This window comes from Homarus americanus, unplaced genomic scaffold (genome assembly GCF_018991925.1).
Source record: "Homarus americanus isolate GMGI-L3 unplaced genomic scaffold, GMGI_Hamer_2.0 scaffold14467, whole genome shotgun sequence".
Lineage (NCBI taxonomy): Eukaryota > Metazoa > Arthropoda > Malacostraca > Decapoda > Nephropidae > Homarus > Homarus americanus.
In genome coordinates this window covers 8142092-8158787 of record NW_024733734.1, presented here as the reverse complement: position 1 = coordinate 8158787, position 16696 = coordinate 8142092, and the positions used below count along the sequence as shown (strand labels likewise).

At 38.6% G+C, this 16696-nt stretch overlaps 1 protein-coding gene and 1 long non-coding RNA gene across 3 annotated transcripts in view; both read left to right on the top strand.

Annotated features, from left to right (window-relative positions):
- Window positions 1–10605, top strand: part of LOC121869989 (sorting nexin-32-like) — a 52813-nt gene extending 42208 nt beyond the window's left edge. For both annotated transcript variants that reach the window (XM_042371659.1, XM_042371658.1), the window contains exons 9-10: window positions 6041–6106; window positions 6979–10605. In XM_042371659.1, coding sequence (XP_042227593.1) covers window positions 6041–6106; window positions 6979–7119 — 207 coding nt within the window. In that variant the 3' untranslated portion in view covers window positions 7120–10605. The remainder of the gene's footprint in view (window positions 1–6040; window positions 6107–6978) is intronic.
- Window positions 10606–10729: 124 nt separating this feature from the next.
- Window positions 10730–15700, top strand: LOC121869988. The gene is made up of 2 exons (XR_006089621.1): window positions 10730–11201; window positions 14102–15700. It is a non-coding gene; the product is annotated as an uncharacterized LOC121869988 (long non-coding RNA).
- The last annotated feature ends 996 nt before the right edge of the window (window positions 15701–16696 follow it).

Sequence of the window (16696 nt, the reverse complement as noted above, 5' to 3'; positions counted from 1 at the left end):
CAAATTTTTACAATAGTGTTATTATAAAGTTGCTATTGATGGGAGTATTGTTTACTTAAAGTTGATTAGTTCTCATTATTTACGAGTATTATATTAATGGTTATAAGAGTGAGCGTCAGTGTTCTGGTCCTGTCGGGCGGTGAAAGGCCCAGACACACACTACTATTATCGCCACCGACTGTGACTATTGACTTACACTTACCAGCAGGTCGGGTCACTGTTTGCACTTTAACTTCTATGCCATGTATCAAAATATTGATTAAAGGTGAAATTCCCAGGTGTAAATGTTGGTTATGACCAGGTGTCCAACAGGTGTGAATATTGATTGAATATATAGTTCTCAGCAGGTGTGAGTATTGATGAAGGCCAGGTGTCCAGCAGGTTTGAAGCATTATGAAAAATGAAGTTTGGAACAGGTGTGTATATCTTGAGTCTCCAGGTGAGGTAATCAAGGAAGTAAACAGGTGATAATGTTGATGCTCTCAGCAGGTTAACTTGATCAATAAACACAAAAAACATTCCGAGGGAGAGTTTGCCCCGTCTTTCAGCAGTGTGTGTCTGTGTTGTAAGAGAAGTAGTCCACCACTGTGTCGTGTCGCAAGCCCGAGACAATGGAGGAGACGGACAACACACACACCTTCCCTGGCCCGGTCCATTTATAAAGCACCAACGGTATAATGGCTGCTTTATGTCCCATCACAAGGACCATTAAATAAAACAAAGTCACTATTCTTGTCACACGGAGTTTGTAAGAGACAACACAACAGTCAGAGGATTGAAAACATTGTTATTTATTGCGAGAGATTACGTACTGTACTGTACATGTAGTGTGTGTGTGTGAGGGTAACCAATGTATTTATTAATCGTCACCTGCACCATATATTTGGTACGTGTTGAGGCTCATATAGATCGTGACTAATGGTGGATGGCTCTTACTGGAGGCACTGCACAGTAGTTATAGTCATCAACGTGTTAGGCCGGAGGAACTCAGCTCATGGTGTAGAGAAAGACTTACACAAGTGGCCAGTAATTTTAACGCAGGTGCGGAAGTGATCCATATTATTTACGTTTATTTACAACAATAGTAATGTTGTTAATATTGTACTTGTGGGTGTTATGCTTGGTGTAGTTTGGATTGTAGTTATGAATAGGTGACTTGTGCGTGGGCTTGTAGTTGTGGTTGTAGATGAGCTAGTAGTTGTGGTTCTAGTACTTGGAAATAGTGCTAGTTGTAGTAGTGGTATGTTGGAGGTCGTACTTGAGGGAGGAACAGGTGGTGGAGGGGGAGAAGACCGAGTAACGTGCCACACGGCCATCCTTCCTCATTCCTCCCGCCTGACAGATGGTGAGCTGCCGCCCTCCCCTCCCTCACACCGCCCTCCCCACGCCCTCCCCCTCCCTCACACCGCCCTCCCCCCTCCCCGCCCCCCCTCCCTCACGCCGCCCTCCCCCCTCCCCTCACGCCGCCCTCACCGCCGCCCCCTCCCCCCCCTCCGCCCTCCCCCCTCACCCCTCCCCCCCCCCTCCACCCGCCCTCCCCCCCTCCCTCCGCCCCCCCTCCCTTCCCCTCCCCTCCCGCCCTCCCCCCACACCGCCCTCCCCTCCCCTCCCCCTGCCCTCCCTCCTCCACCCTCCCTCCCTCACCACCCTCACACCGCCATCCTCTACCCCATCTTTCCTCAACCTACGGTTAACCCCGTGAAGGATCTATACTTAAGCTCACCAAGATCCTACACTTAAACCAGACCTAACCCCCCACCACCACCACCATCATCATCATCATCGAAGGGGGCTTAATGTTTCATTGTCCGTCCGTCCGTGCGTGCATCAGTCCGTCCAGTTAACAATTTCTTTCACCAGGGCGGGACGAGGTGGCTACTTGGGTTTTACACCCCAGGAGATACGGTTAACAAATTTATTGGCAAAGCTTATAGTACAGTTTGCCCATTCTGAGTAATTCAGTCGGGTCTTGACACTGAGGGTGGTATCACTTCTCAATGCCACGCAGGGCAGAGGTTCATATAAGAGTACATTAGAAGTCATATTCTATTTGGGGACTAATCAGTATGGACTAGCAAATTTTGGTTAAACAGCAAGAATGCCCTCAAGCACTCCTCATTTAATGTAATAATTACAAAGTTCATGATACAGGTGGCCTGAAGTTTTTGACAGTGTCACATTCAATAATACAGTATTCAGATGTATGCTATAAAGGCTTATCACAAAGTTTACATGCTGAGTATTCCGGTATGGGTACAGCGGTCGGGAGAGAGATAAAAAATTTTAGCAGTGAAGGGTGAGACTCGTATATTTCGCACACACACACACACACACACACACACACACACGCGCGCGCGCGCGCGCGAATTTGGCCACAGTGTAAACCAGATTAAATGGTTAACGCTTTGTTTTTTTCTCCAACATGTTACAACAAGTAACATTCTCTGTCTGTGTAAATTATCTGTGGTGAATCACCCCGCCTCAGTGACTCCGCCGCGCCAACAAGAGCGTCTCGCATCAGCTGGTTGGAGCAGAACAGTTCCTGAGAGGGAAGCAACACGTAACTGGACTGACGACGGGTTCTGTGATAGGAGTCTCACAGTCACGACAACACCACGACCAGATTATTATTAAACCCCTAAAGAGAGAGAGAGAGAGGGGGGGGGGAGGCTGGCTGGCTGGGTAACATTAGGGCCTGCCCTTGCTCTACCCAGCCTCCTGCCCCAGGCCACCACCGCCATAACACAGGAGGCTGACGATGCACCGTCTTCATTCACCCCTTCCCTCCCCCCCCCCACACACCTGCCGCAGGTAACGGTACACCCCGGCTCCAATATATACACTCACACCCACCAGCTCTATCTCTTTATTCCCTTTCCTTATCTCTCTCTCTCTCTCTTTCTATCTTCTAATTATCCTCATCGCCCTCCCTCTCTATTTCTCCTCTTGCAATATATATATATATATATATATATATATATATATATATATATATATATATATATATATATATATATATATATATATATATATATATATATATATATATATATATATGGTGGTGCTAGCTGTGGTGGTGGTAGTGAAGCTGTGTGTCTAGGATCACCCTGACAGTGGCACCTTGAAAAAAGAAAATAAACGTTCTTGTTCACACAACGGCGTCAGTCTGATCCTTCTCCAGGGAACACGAGAGACCGTAAGCTTACCTCACTAATTACCCAGGTTGTGCAGGTAACAGCCAGCGTGAGGGTAGGTTACCTCGTTAACGCTCGTAACAGTGTCGCTCGCTAGCCATCAAAAACATCACCGCATGAAAACATTTAATGATAACATGACGGACAAACATCCTCTTCAACAACAACAACCACCACAATAATTATTATAATAATAACAACAATAATAACAATAGCGACAACAAAAATAACAATACCAACAAAAATAATAATAATAATAACAATGATAATAATAATAAAAAAATAACAATGACAACAACAACAACAACAACAACAACAACAACAACAATAATAATAATAATAATAATAATAATAATAATAATAATAATAATAATAATAATAATAACAATCTTAACAACAATAATACTACTACTACTAATAATAATAACAATGATAATTTGTTTCATCAACCCGATTCTCGTACACAGTAAATTGTTACAGACGTGATACTTGAGGTTAGAATTACTAGTGAGAAGACCAATTAGAGACTGGTGGGTGCTGGGTAGGTGGGGATGAGAGTTTCGGAGACACAGTGAGGAAAGAAAGAGAGGAGGAAGAGAGAGCACCCATTACAAGCAACAGAGATTGTGAGAGAAAGGGAGGAGGAGACAGAGAGAAAAAGAGAGAGGAGAGAAGGAAGAAGAGAGGAGGAGGAGAAGGAGGAAGAGCGCCACACCACGACGATCTCTCCCTCTGAGTCAAACTTATCATGGCAGCTCGGCGCCCCGTCAGGGACAAGCCTCCGACCTCCCCACACCACACACTGTCTACTGTACCACCTTAGGGAGCAGAGTACAGGGGGCAGGATACAGGGAGCAGGATACAGGGAGCAAGGTACAGGGAGCAGGAGGTACAGGGCAGGGGTGCAGTAGGATAATACAACAGGTGCAGGAGTAGCATGGTACAGGGAGTAGGATACAAGGAGCAGGGTACAGAAGAGCAGGGTACAGGGAGCAAGGTACAGGGAGTAGGATACAAGGATTAGGCTACAGAAGAGCAGGGTACAGGGAGCAAGGTACAGAAGAGCATAGTCCTAAGGTATAGGGTACAACAGGGTAGACGTAACAAACAAAAGGTGGTTGATCTTAAACACAAAGCATCAGCTGTTACACTGAGTCAAGGTTCACAAGACATGACAGGTGCAGTAATATAATGTACCTGTAATTTATGGCTCCCAGTCTCAGGTGTACACTCCAGCTGTCACGAGTCATATCTGATTAACATTACTGAGGTCTGGACTGTTTATTATATATTTAGCTACTGGTGGTTGATGTTGTTAATGTAAAGAAGTAACTTAGAAGAACGTGTGTAAATAATAGAGGGTAGGTTTGGTGTGAGGCTGTGTGTAGTGGAGCACAGGGGGAGGGAGGGAGATGAGGTAGTGTAGAATATACTGGTGTTATGTAGAGATCTGACAGGGTGCAGTGACTGATGTAGATGACTGTAGTACGAGAGGGAGTATGTTGCTGGCAAGACACAACCTACATTGTAAGAGTTTGTTAGGATTTTCTTTCATTACTTATATTTATGTACAACAATAATATCTAGACTACACTGGAGCCAGGTGACCCGCTCTCCACTTACTAAAAGTCACATTCACGTTGACTTTTTGACCAATACATCAGCAAGAACAGATGTTACAGTTTTAAAAAGTGACCTTCACCGTGGATTACAAAAAAATTATGCTGCAATTACTGGAAAACATTATACTATATGTAGAAAGTAAAGTTGTCATACAGAAACGAAGAGACTCATGGCTTGGCTGAATCCAGTACCCACATAACGTGGTATCTGTGGGAGCAATAAACCTCATTAGTGGCGGATATTATAATAATACAACGCTTTATAAGTGAGGAGGTGTGGGGGGGCGAGGTAGAAGGACCACACACCATCTGGCGTCTCATGGTACAGTTACTCTCACCTCTGCTTCCCTCACTTACTCCTCTCTGTCATTGAGTCTGTCTTACTCTGTCTCAGTGGGTTAACCTGTCAATGTTACTGTAACTCTCTGTCAGTACATAATGTCCACAGTGATCCAGCTGATGTTTGGAGTTGAGCGACCAAGACAAATGCTAATGAACAAGAAGGTAAAACATATCTTTGTTAGTAACATTTTTACCAATTTATGATTGGCCAAGAGTTAAGATGGCGACCCATGATTACAGGAGATACCTGACCTTTTGTACATCTGAGTATACAGTACTGCAGTTAGCCATAATCCTTAGATATCTCCGGTAAATCTCAAGCTCGACCATACAGTATATTGTGGGACAATCGATATGGATAAGTGGAAGATGTCAGGCAGCTTGTCTACAACAAGAAGCAGACGAATATGAAATCCACACAGAATATAGAACGAGGAAGAGGAAAAAGATGTCTGGAGAAAAGACAGAAGATGAAAGCTTCTCTCTGCAACAAGATTGATGAAGCTCTTTGTTTTAAATGACTGATTGATCTCGGTAGGTGGGTGATCTTTGATTACCTTTAAGGAGTAGCAACCCTTTCTTATTAGTCAAGTGGAGAGGCAGCTGTAAGAGTAGGTTGGTGACAGGAAGGACATCCAGACATAAAACTTGCATCAAATTTACCTGATGGTAAGTGGAACACCATGTTATCAGGTAGTCATGGCTAACCCACCATGATGAAGATGATGTAAATGCCATATTAATTTGGTGATTGTTGTGTATGTTTTACGTTTGTTGTATGTGCTATATTATGATGTTTGTTATGGCTTATTAATATATAATTTGGTGTTTTTTGTAAGTGCTTATTTGATTGACTTGCTAATTTAGTTTTGGTTGTTGCAGGCTGAAAAGGCGAAGATGGAAGCAGAGTCAGCTTTTGAGGAGTGTAGCGATGCTGCCCGTCATGAGGTGAGCAGGACAAGGGACAGCAGTTAGTTTATTAAGACAGTGTAGGCTGACAGTTTCATCTGATACATCTCTACAGATAAACTGTATTTTACTAGCTCTTAAAAGGGTTTGGAAAAAAAAAGTACATTACAGTACTGTAAACGTATACTGTATATAAATTCCTAACACAAACTGTGTTGCCCAATCTTTATTAGTTTTCAAGGAATTATGGACCTTCTTTCCCAAAGGTTCCAGAATCACATTTGAGAGGTGTACGGATATCTAGATGACAAATAAAACCTCCTGAACCTAATACAGTAAATGACAAAACAAAGTTAACTCTCCAGAGGATGCTTGTCTGCCAAGTCAGTGGACCTTCTACACCATCTTCCTATCCTCCTCATTGTATAGTTGGCTTTTGTATATACTAACCATCTAGCATTAGGGCATACAGTATATATGGTAGTTAAAATGAAGGATTGACCCTGAATTTTTATTATTATTAGCAGACGCCAGAGGTGGGCAGCATGAACACCCTCCCTTAGTGTTTTAGTCATCTGCAACTGGAATACAGTGATGGGTTGGTTCTTGTACAGTATATAACTGCTTGGTGTTGGGCAGACTGTTACCAGTGCCCCTGTACTGTACCAGGAAGGATCCTCTAAGAAACAGCTAGCAACACTGTTAACATGTTTTGGGGTGGAATGTAGTTGGCTTTGATATAAGATTGCATTTTTCTTCCTCACTAACTTACATACAGGTTATAACTTCAGTTTGATGGTGACACAGTCTGTTCTTAATTAGTGATGCATGAGGGATAATTTGACTGGAGAATATATACAGTACTCTGGTTCCTGCGAGTCTTTCTTGTAACTTGTATTTGTAATTTCCAGATCAAGCACTTTCAGCGTCAGCGTGTGATGGAGATGCAGGGAAGTGTGGAATGCTACGCTGCTTATCAACTAACTTGTGCCCGAAGCACCCTCAACACACTCTCCCAAGCACTCAACCAAATCAAAGCCATAAATTTATAGGTTATAAAGGAACTTACCTTCCTGTCCAGTCACTTTCAGCCAAGCTCATCATCATGTCAGAATACCTGCAGGTATCTCTTGCTAACTACAACTGCACACTTCTTCTTATCTCATTGTCATCATTTCAAAGAAGTTATTGAGCTTATTATTGATCCAGTGATCAGTTTCAACCAGAGGCTTAATTAGCACTAAATACTGTACATCATAATGTAAGTCCTGTACAGGTACCTCATCTCTTTTTTGTAATGTAATACATTTTTATTTCTTCAAATTACTTCTTCTCTTTGTATAAAGTAAGTAAGTACCTCCACTGCCCTCAAATCTGACACATAGTTATAAAGAAATGCAACCAATTATAATGTTGCAGATAATGGTTGTTGTGTGAGAACACATATTTTGTACTCCTCCAACAGTTGTGAGGAGCAACAACCGTCCATCAACACTGTATGAGGGGATGACTGTGAGATATTAGAGAATACTGTACTGTAGGTAAGTATAAAAACCTTCAACATGGAAACACTGGTACTGTAAAGTATTTGTTGTAATACAGTGCAGTATATAATGTAATGTACAATATGAAGTGTTTTTATGTTTAAAGACATGACATTAGTGAAGACTGGACAGGGCTAAGAAACTGTCTTATTTGGGAATTTTATTACATCTGTGATTTTCATTATTTATAAAATAATTGATTCACGATAAACATGGATTTCCACACAGTGTGTGTGTGTGTGTGTGTGAGAGCTTCTGTATTTACTTTCACTTGTGTGATATTTATGTTCCTCTTCCACTGCTGTGCTGTCATGATTTAATAATGATATGAACAAAGCATACAGCACCCTGCCACTACTACAGGAGTTGTCCCCCTGCTGCTCCAAGAAGAGGACAGAGCGATGCACACACTACATGTGTGTCTGCGTCCATCCATCCATCCATCTGTCTGTCTGTATGGCAGTTGACAAAACAAAAACTCAAATAGCAATAGATCTGAACCAGACCTGATATGTTGGTACAGTACAATACAGTACTACAGTACAGTACAGTATTACAGTACAGGTATTACAGAAAAAAATCTCATTCATGTTTAATTATCAGCATTTTGGGTTGTTGTTGAGCAGAGTTATGGTCTGTTAGACATTACTGTGGCTCAGTAGGGGATATGGTCACCTTTAGTGGCAACATGGTGAGGGAGGAATTGTCCTTTAATAACAGTTGAGGTGAGTCTTAGAGGGATAATATGTTCATCTCAAGAAAACTCAATAAAATTGTCTTAATTCTAACATTTATTGAGCTTAAGGCTCAGAAACATCTGACTTATGGTAACCATCACCAAACAATTACTGTTATTGTTAGACTTCAATATTTACCTTCCATTAAGATAAAATTAGAAAATGTGATTTGGTGAGCATTTTGGTCACAAAAATTATGAATGGCAAACTATTATTTGAAGGGATTCTAGGATTAAGTTTCTGCTTCAACAATGTGACATACAGTACAGTACTGTGCATAGTTGGCTGCAGTAATGAAAAAAAGGTTCATATTGTAAATCCCTTTTCTTTTTCTTTTTGCTTTTCCTCTGAATATTTATGAATTATTAGTTCATAGACAAGCAAATTTATTTGAAAAAATCAAGTCTTTTGTAGTGAGAATTCATATCAACCCTAATTATGAATATAATACTGTACACTGTGCTATATATAAATTATTTCCATTTTACTGTTAATTGTTAATAGTTACAGGGTAATATTTACTTTACTTTACCTTGTTCGCCACTGATCAGCCCGTTAGCCACTTGCTCTCTCCGAGTGGTTACTGTACGAGAAATAGACCAATACAGTCATCAGTTTTATATGTAACAGAGTACTGTATGACACAGACTCATGAAACATTATTATCACAATTTATGGAACTTTATTTACAGTTACAAGTTTTATAATTTGTCAGCACTACAATATTTTCATCATCTAATGGCTGCCTTATAACACAGTTAGTACACTACACTACACTACATGTATTCCACTATTTCTACTTAATGTTGTAATACTTTATCATTGTGTTAAGGGATTTTTGCCAGACATTTAAAATCTTAGTTTATTTAGAATAATTTGTAAGGATATCCACAAGGGACAGATACTTTATATGTATCTTGTGCTTTGATCACAGGAAGCATTGCTTAGTTGTAGCAGTTGTTGTTCGTGTCAGACTCTGGCTGACACACGCAACAATGGTGCTTGAAAAAAAAAAATTCCCGTTCGTATCCGTCAAAATAATGTTTACTGGGGTATTTTTTTTTTTTTTCATTATTTGGTTTGAGATTAATTAAAACAAGAAAGATACAGGTACTTCATTCTGTATTTTCTGTTCAGTGAAACCTCTTTTTAATGGACAATATGGAGAGGAAAGTTCATTATATTGAGGGTCCGTTAGATGTGAAACTTCCATCTAACAGATTCCTGTATATGGGGAGAGAAGTCCGTTATATTGAGGTTTCACTGTATTAAAAACTGCTGATCAGCTCCAGAGTGCAAATTTATGATAAGATGCTAGTCAGGAATATCTGTCACATATATAACATATAAGAAACTTAAGTGCCAAAAAACCCAATCATTTGTAGATGAGCTGGTGGTTAGTCACAACATACTGTACAGTAGTCTTATTGTAGCGGGTTCATTCACAAGACTTATTAGTTGCCATTTTGTCTATCTACTTTCATAAAAATGCCAATAATTTTTCATGCTTGAGAAAAAGCTGATTTACTTTTGTGATTGTCCTAGTCGTATATGTTAACATGTTGCACGTCTTCAGCTGTCAAGTTTTTTCAAAACGAGAATCATAAATTTTGGTTCATGCAACACATACTCTATTGAGATTGATGATTTAAATTAAATTATTGGATATTACAGCAAACGTTAATGAATACACCTTGGCCATAACTTGTTTCACAATTTAGGACATAAGTGTTTGTTTGTCTATCTTAAAGTTCACAAGGAGAACAATGTTCCTGGAGAGTGTGAGGTCGCTTAAAAGAATGAAATTCAACATAAAGATCTTATCAAGGGAAAAATATACATGAAAGCAAAATATCAATACTGTACTGTATGATGATGGTCACTTAAGAAATAGAAAAACAAATGTGGTGGATCCAAACATAAGTGGATTTTGTTATCACATGAGTGAGCTGAGCACAGTTCTGTACAGTACTGTGAAGTTTTCATCAAGTTGATGAGCAGTGTGAGAGAATAAGTACATTTGTCAGTTATTTACAGTTCCACCTGACTGTGGTCATCTCCATAAAGAGAAAGAGTAAAGACCTCTGGTCCTGGGGAGGAGCTTTGACACTTCCATTCTCAGTACAATACTGTAATGTTTAATTAGTGATCATTAAATATTCAAGATTATGACCGGCCCTTCTAGCTGAGAACAAGTGAGCTGTTCCACCTCCATGTCATTGCTATATAAAAATCCCTCCCCCCCCCAAAAAAAATATTTATATACAGTATATATATATATATATATATATATATATATATATATATATATATATATATATATATATATATATATATATATATATATATATATATATATATATATATATATATATATATAAGATTAATTAAAATGAAGTGTGAGAACAGGTACAGTACAGTATAGTTTTCAAAATATACAAAAATAGTGTATGGCTCATATCAAGATTATGTATAAGGTAAATACTGTATTGCTGCTATTATTTATTTGTAAGTTGTTTCCCTTATTGGACGGAGTCATTCTTGAGGTTAATGGTGGTTAGATAAATGTTGTGCTGTAGATGTAATATGTGATTACTGTCAAGGATAAATGATTGTTGAGTTTTATTGTAAATTGAATGAGTTAATATGTAACATGTGGGAGCTGGAAAAGTGAAGAATGTACAGTGCAGTCTGACTTGATAGTGGTACAGTACAGTACAGTACAATACTGTACTGTAGTCAGAGAAATTTTAAGTAATTTTGCTCAGGAAAGAACTTTCCATGTTTCCACAGAGCGCTTGCTGTTTTCTCTCGCTTAGTGTATCATGTATCAATACAGTACAGTACAGTACAGTATACTATCTCTAGTTTTAAAGCTATGATTTATATATTAAAGACAGCTATTATCAATTAGTTTTAAAACAGTTGGTGCCATAACCAAGATTTAACTAGTTTTAATGGATATTGGGTCCTGGTACAGTACCCACCCTTAGGGTACCATATTACTTGTGACACTAGTCATACGTACACAGTTAATTCCTCTGATAATGTTTTCTGTATCACAAGTAGAAGCTTGGCTTCCTCTCATCATAAAGAAATATGAAGAAAAAACAAAAACAAGAAGTTAGCAACACCTGCAATCCCGCAAGTTAGTACATAATGTGTTTATTGAATCACAAAACAGCAAATAAAATTTGTGCATACTTTGTATTTTATATTATATATTAGTCACTGTATTGTGAATTGATAATTTTCTGATGTGATGGTGTTTTTTTTCTTTAAAAAAAAATGTCAGGTTGTATATGAAGGAGATGCCTTTGAGATCCATATATACAGTACTGCTAAAACCACCTTCTGGCAGAGTCTGCATCTGTCAGAGGGCATTTATATACATGACCTTGTGTTGCAGGCAGAGCTTTGTCACATAGAATTAGACTATACTGTAGTTTCAAGTCTCATTTGACCTAGTGATTTTATGAAGGGTCAGTGAGGCTTTATATTACCGGGTTGAAACCAAAGCACGAGTCTCCCTTATAGAGGATCTGTAACTGTGTGGAAGTACAGTGCAGTACTGTACTGTACTATAAGTTAGGTTCCCTTATTTCTGTACATACCTTTTTGGTGCCCTCTGTTGACACATAATATTCTCCAGTCTGTTCTTCACTAGTTTATAATCTCACAAGTTACTCATTGATGACTTCAAAGTTGTAAATGAGGGGAGGTATGGAATCCCATTAAATGAGGTGAAGGGAAGAAATGAGTAACCTGTCCTCTCCTCTCTTTCCCTCAGTAAAATTGACAGGACTATTTTCAATCAAGAACAATGGAGGGATCTTACACAGGCCACTGGCCTTTTCCCTTTGCCATGACCACCTCTAGTTTGGGTGACCATTAGGTAAATAAAAGTTGACAGGAATTAAGGAAGTAGGAATACAAATATCCTGTATCATGTATGGTCAGAGGGATTCAACGTGTGTTTTAACCGTTACCCAGAGCCTCACCAGTCCTTGTGACAATTCTAAATCAAGTGGAATTTGTGTCTATAAATCAATCCTGATTCAATTGGATGAGAAAGTGCTGCTTGCAACAAGTATAAAGTCACAACCAGTGGGTGATACAGTACTGTACAGTGTTATGGATCTTGCAGGTCATTTATCTCTTCCCCTAGTAATAAAAGGGACTTCATATATTACAGTAATCCTTAATTAATAATATTAGTGAAACTACATTCCATGGATCTGTAACAAGCATTTTTAAGTTTTGGTGCAGTTGTGTGGGCATAAGAAATACATAGAGGACATCCCCAAGTAGGTGACCAATGTTTGTAATTATCGGGGTCAGTGTGTTCCAGTAGCTAATATATTGTTGGCTACTGTGTTGTGCATATACAGTAGAGTACAGTATGTTTAGTTTGACTCCAGGGTTATGATATAAGCTACTGGCCTCTTTTAGGAGCTGCTCACATTGGCTAAAGCTGTTAGAAGTGTGCTAGGGATTGTATGTAATATTGAATTCCATAATGCATTGTTTTTGAAGAGCATTAGCAATAAGTCATAAGAATGTTCCCATAAATTATCACCAGCACTCAACATTATGTGCTACATCTGAACATAACATAACCGGCAGTACTGTACAACACTGAAGAGTTTTTGATAATACATTACAGTATAAGAAAATGACTACCAGTATCTCTACTTAAGCTATCTATCTACTTACACAGTACAGTGATTATAGTGGGATACCGTGGATCATTATGGAGCTGAATACTGATTATATTTGTAGAAGTTTGTAGCATTGGACAGTACAGTACAACCCCAGCAATGTCTACCAGCTTCATACTCTGGTGGACTTGAGTGGTAGAGTCTCGGCTGCTGGCTGTTCTGTAGTAGTTTACATTCCATTAGATTAGCCATTCACATTTACCTCATGTACGTGAAAGATAATTACTTGCCTTTCAAGACACTTGCCTTATGATGCCCCTATTGAGAAGGGATCAAACAGATGATCTTGCTTCTTTAATACTTATTTTATTTTTAAAAGCTTTTTGTATTGTAGTTAGGAAGCATATTTTGTGGGTTAAGTAAAAAGCAGTTTGTGTAAACACACCAGAAGAGTGGTGCAGCATGCGACAGCATGAAGTCAAATATTGTGTACAAGCTGTACCAAACATAATACAGAAGACAGTTTTGTGTGCAACTTTTACTAAAAAATAAATAATTTTTCAACCATGTATAGCAATTTGTTAGTATCTGTATTATCTTATAGCTTGAGCAGTTAATCATTCAAAATATTTATCATACATGTACAAATTAAGTTCCTATTATTTAATTACTTCTTTGAAGTTTTAATATATTAGAGGAATATATTTCATTTTTAATATTTTTGACTGTACTGTTGTAAGTTTTGATTTATAAACAACACTTATACAGTATGAATTATAATAATGCTGTCAGTTATTGTAAATCTCTACATTATGTCAGTCTACTTACTGCCTTTTAATGATGTTTGTACTTTTTTATCCCTTGAGAAAAAGAACAAAAAATACAAGAATTTTTTTATTTAAACAATAGGCCAATAATTACCTGTTTAACTTAAGCAAGGTTAAGACAAAAGATTAAATGGCAGTTGTGCAATTTTTCTGTTGCACATTATGCCCTTTTTTGTACTCAGTTCACTGTGTCCCATTGATGTGTGGAATACCTCTTGTGTGGTCTCAACCGAGTTCAAAAACCTGTCGTCTCAAAAATTTGCAGCTACAGTACAGTACAGTACAGTACAGTACAGTACAGTACCTTAGGTTATGAACATTAGTTATCACAAACTTCTTATGACTCGAGTTATATGATATTGTATGATAAAAACAATCAGCAATAAAAGCAATTGTTGAGCTATAATAAACAAGTCAGCAGCACCTGTTAATGATACAGGACTATACAGTACAATATTTAAATTCCAAGGAGAAATATACAGTACCAGTGCATTGTATAGGTTCCCATGTCTAATTGGTGTAATTTTTATATTCAATGTGCTGTACTAATTAAACAAAATCTCAGGTTGAAAAAACTGTTAAAGAACAAAAGTATTTTACCAGACCAGTCTATTATTTTGTTCATGTAAACTGCTTTTGGTTGATATTATACATCTACTGTACAGCATTAGGTGTGACTTGTGTACACTGGCACATCTAGCTGGTCATATGAATACTGTACTGGTATATAGTACAGTAATGGACTGTATGTTGCAGAAATACTGTACAAGCAGTCCCTGAGTTACGACCATCAGACTTACGATCATCTGCACTTATGAACGGGATCCCATTATATCCATGGCAAAAATATGCAATTAAAATCCCATTTTATACATTATTTTCATTCTTTATTGTTTAACATCACTTTATTTACAGTATTTACGTTATTTGTTATGTTTAGGATATTATTGTTGTTTTGTATGGGCAGGGTTGTGCTTTAACTTAACCTAAACTATGGAATTAACACTGTTCTGACTTACAAACAAATCGACTTACGATCAGGGTCCAGGAACATATCCCTGTCCTAAGTCAGGGACTGCCTGTATAGTATAGTACAGTATATACTTTCCAGGGCTCACTCCATCCTCTCACCACGTTACCAGTACAGTAGTAATCAAATGCCCTCTTACAGGATTAAAATTGAGAAAAAGCAAATAAAGTGATGAAGTAACACTACAAATGTGAAGTGACATAATCATACAAAGTTCAGTTTTGGGATACAATTCTTGTCAGATTCAAAACATTTCAAGTGTTGTCTTTGGCTGATAAAAGTTGTCATCAACTGTGGCTACACAATGTAGAATTTTTAACTCCAGTAACTACAGAAATATATCACTTAAGAAAAAACTTGTTTGTTTAATTTGGTAAATACAAATAAACATGATTACAGTACAGTACTAACCAAATGATTTCAATTCAACTCTCTGAGATTTTCTTTTAAGTTTTACCCACTTCTTTGTTGACAGCTTTAAGTCGCACCCATTTCTCTAACAACAAAAATAAAATATCAAGGTTTTTTATTTTGTCTATCATGATTTTAAATAAATAAAAAAAGTTTACTTACTGAGGAATGATTTTTGCCGAGTAAGGAGGATCACGGTAGCTATTAATCCTTATACAATTATACAGATAAAAGCTCTTCTTTACCGTACAGTATACTGTAGTAACTCTAAAGAAGGCAAACATTGCTGTACATGTTTAAAGGAATTTGGCAGCCTGGAAAATACAGTTAAACAGAATTTCTTTAAATATTAAGAGTTAATATTGTTCATTTTGAAACTGAGTATTTAAGAAAATTTAAATTTTTTAAACTTTATAATTTCATTGAATACATATCTGAGCTGAATCTCCCCCCCCCCCCTGTTACTGGTTCAAGTAAATTAATTTAGATTGATACAGTATGGCAGGATATGTCAGGAAGGATGTGTAGTTAATATGTATCAAGAGTCACTTGAGCAGCTTTGTTTTATTATGCCGTCTAATCAAAACAAACTAATGAGACTACAGTACAATCATACATTTCTTGACACTATAATTTGGTCATTGGTTTTATCATTCACTCTTGTTCAAGAAAAATTGACTTGAGTAACTTCATACTTTACTTTTACTTTTATCCTCTTCGCCACTGATCGGCTTGTTAGCCGCTTGGGCGATCGGTCACGTCTCTTTTCCTATATATTCTTCACCAAAAGGTCGGCTCGCTAGCCGCCCGGGCGATCGGTCACGTCTCTGTCACGCACTGTTGGCAAATACTGGGCATGCACCGGCTCCTGAATGTACCTGAACCCGCTCCAGTGTTGGTCAAGTCTTCTTGAAAGAGCTCACACTCGGTGCCGTCACAACACTCTCTGGTAGATTGTTCCAAGAGTTTACAACCCTCACTCCGAAAAAGTTTGCCCTCACGGTTTTCTGGATTTGCGGCTTCTTCAATCTTGAGCTGTGACCCCTTGTGGGCGAGCGTCCGCCAGCTCCAAGTAAGGACACTCAACTGAGTAGTGCCCCCTGAGATGCTTATAAACCTCAACTAGGTCCCCCCTTGCCCGTCTGTAGTATAAGCTAGGCAAGTTCAGGCGCTCCAATCTCTCAGGGTAGCTGAGGTGCCGAAGTGCAGGCACCAGTTGGTGGCCCTCCTTTGAACATTTTCAACCAACTGACAGTCCCTAGCATATCTCGGGGACCAGATGGGGTGACAGTACTCCAGATGGGGAAGCACTTCACTCCTGAAGATCGTCACGAGGGACGGACCGCCTAGATATCTGAACGACCTTCTTATAAGACCCAATAATTTATTTGCCTGATTTACCTTCTTCTCACAATGACC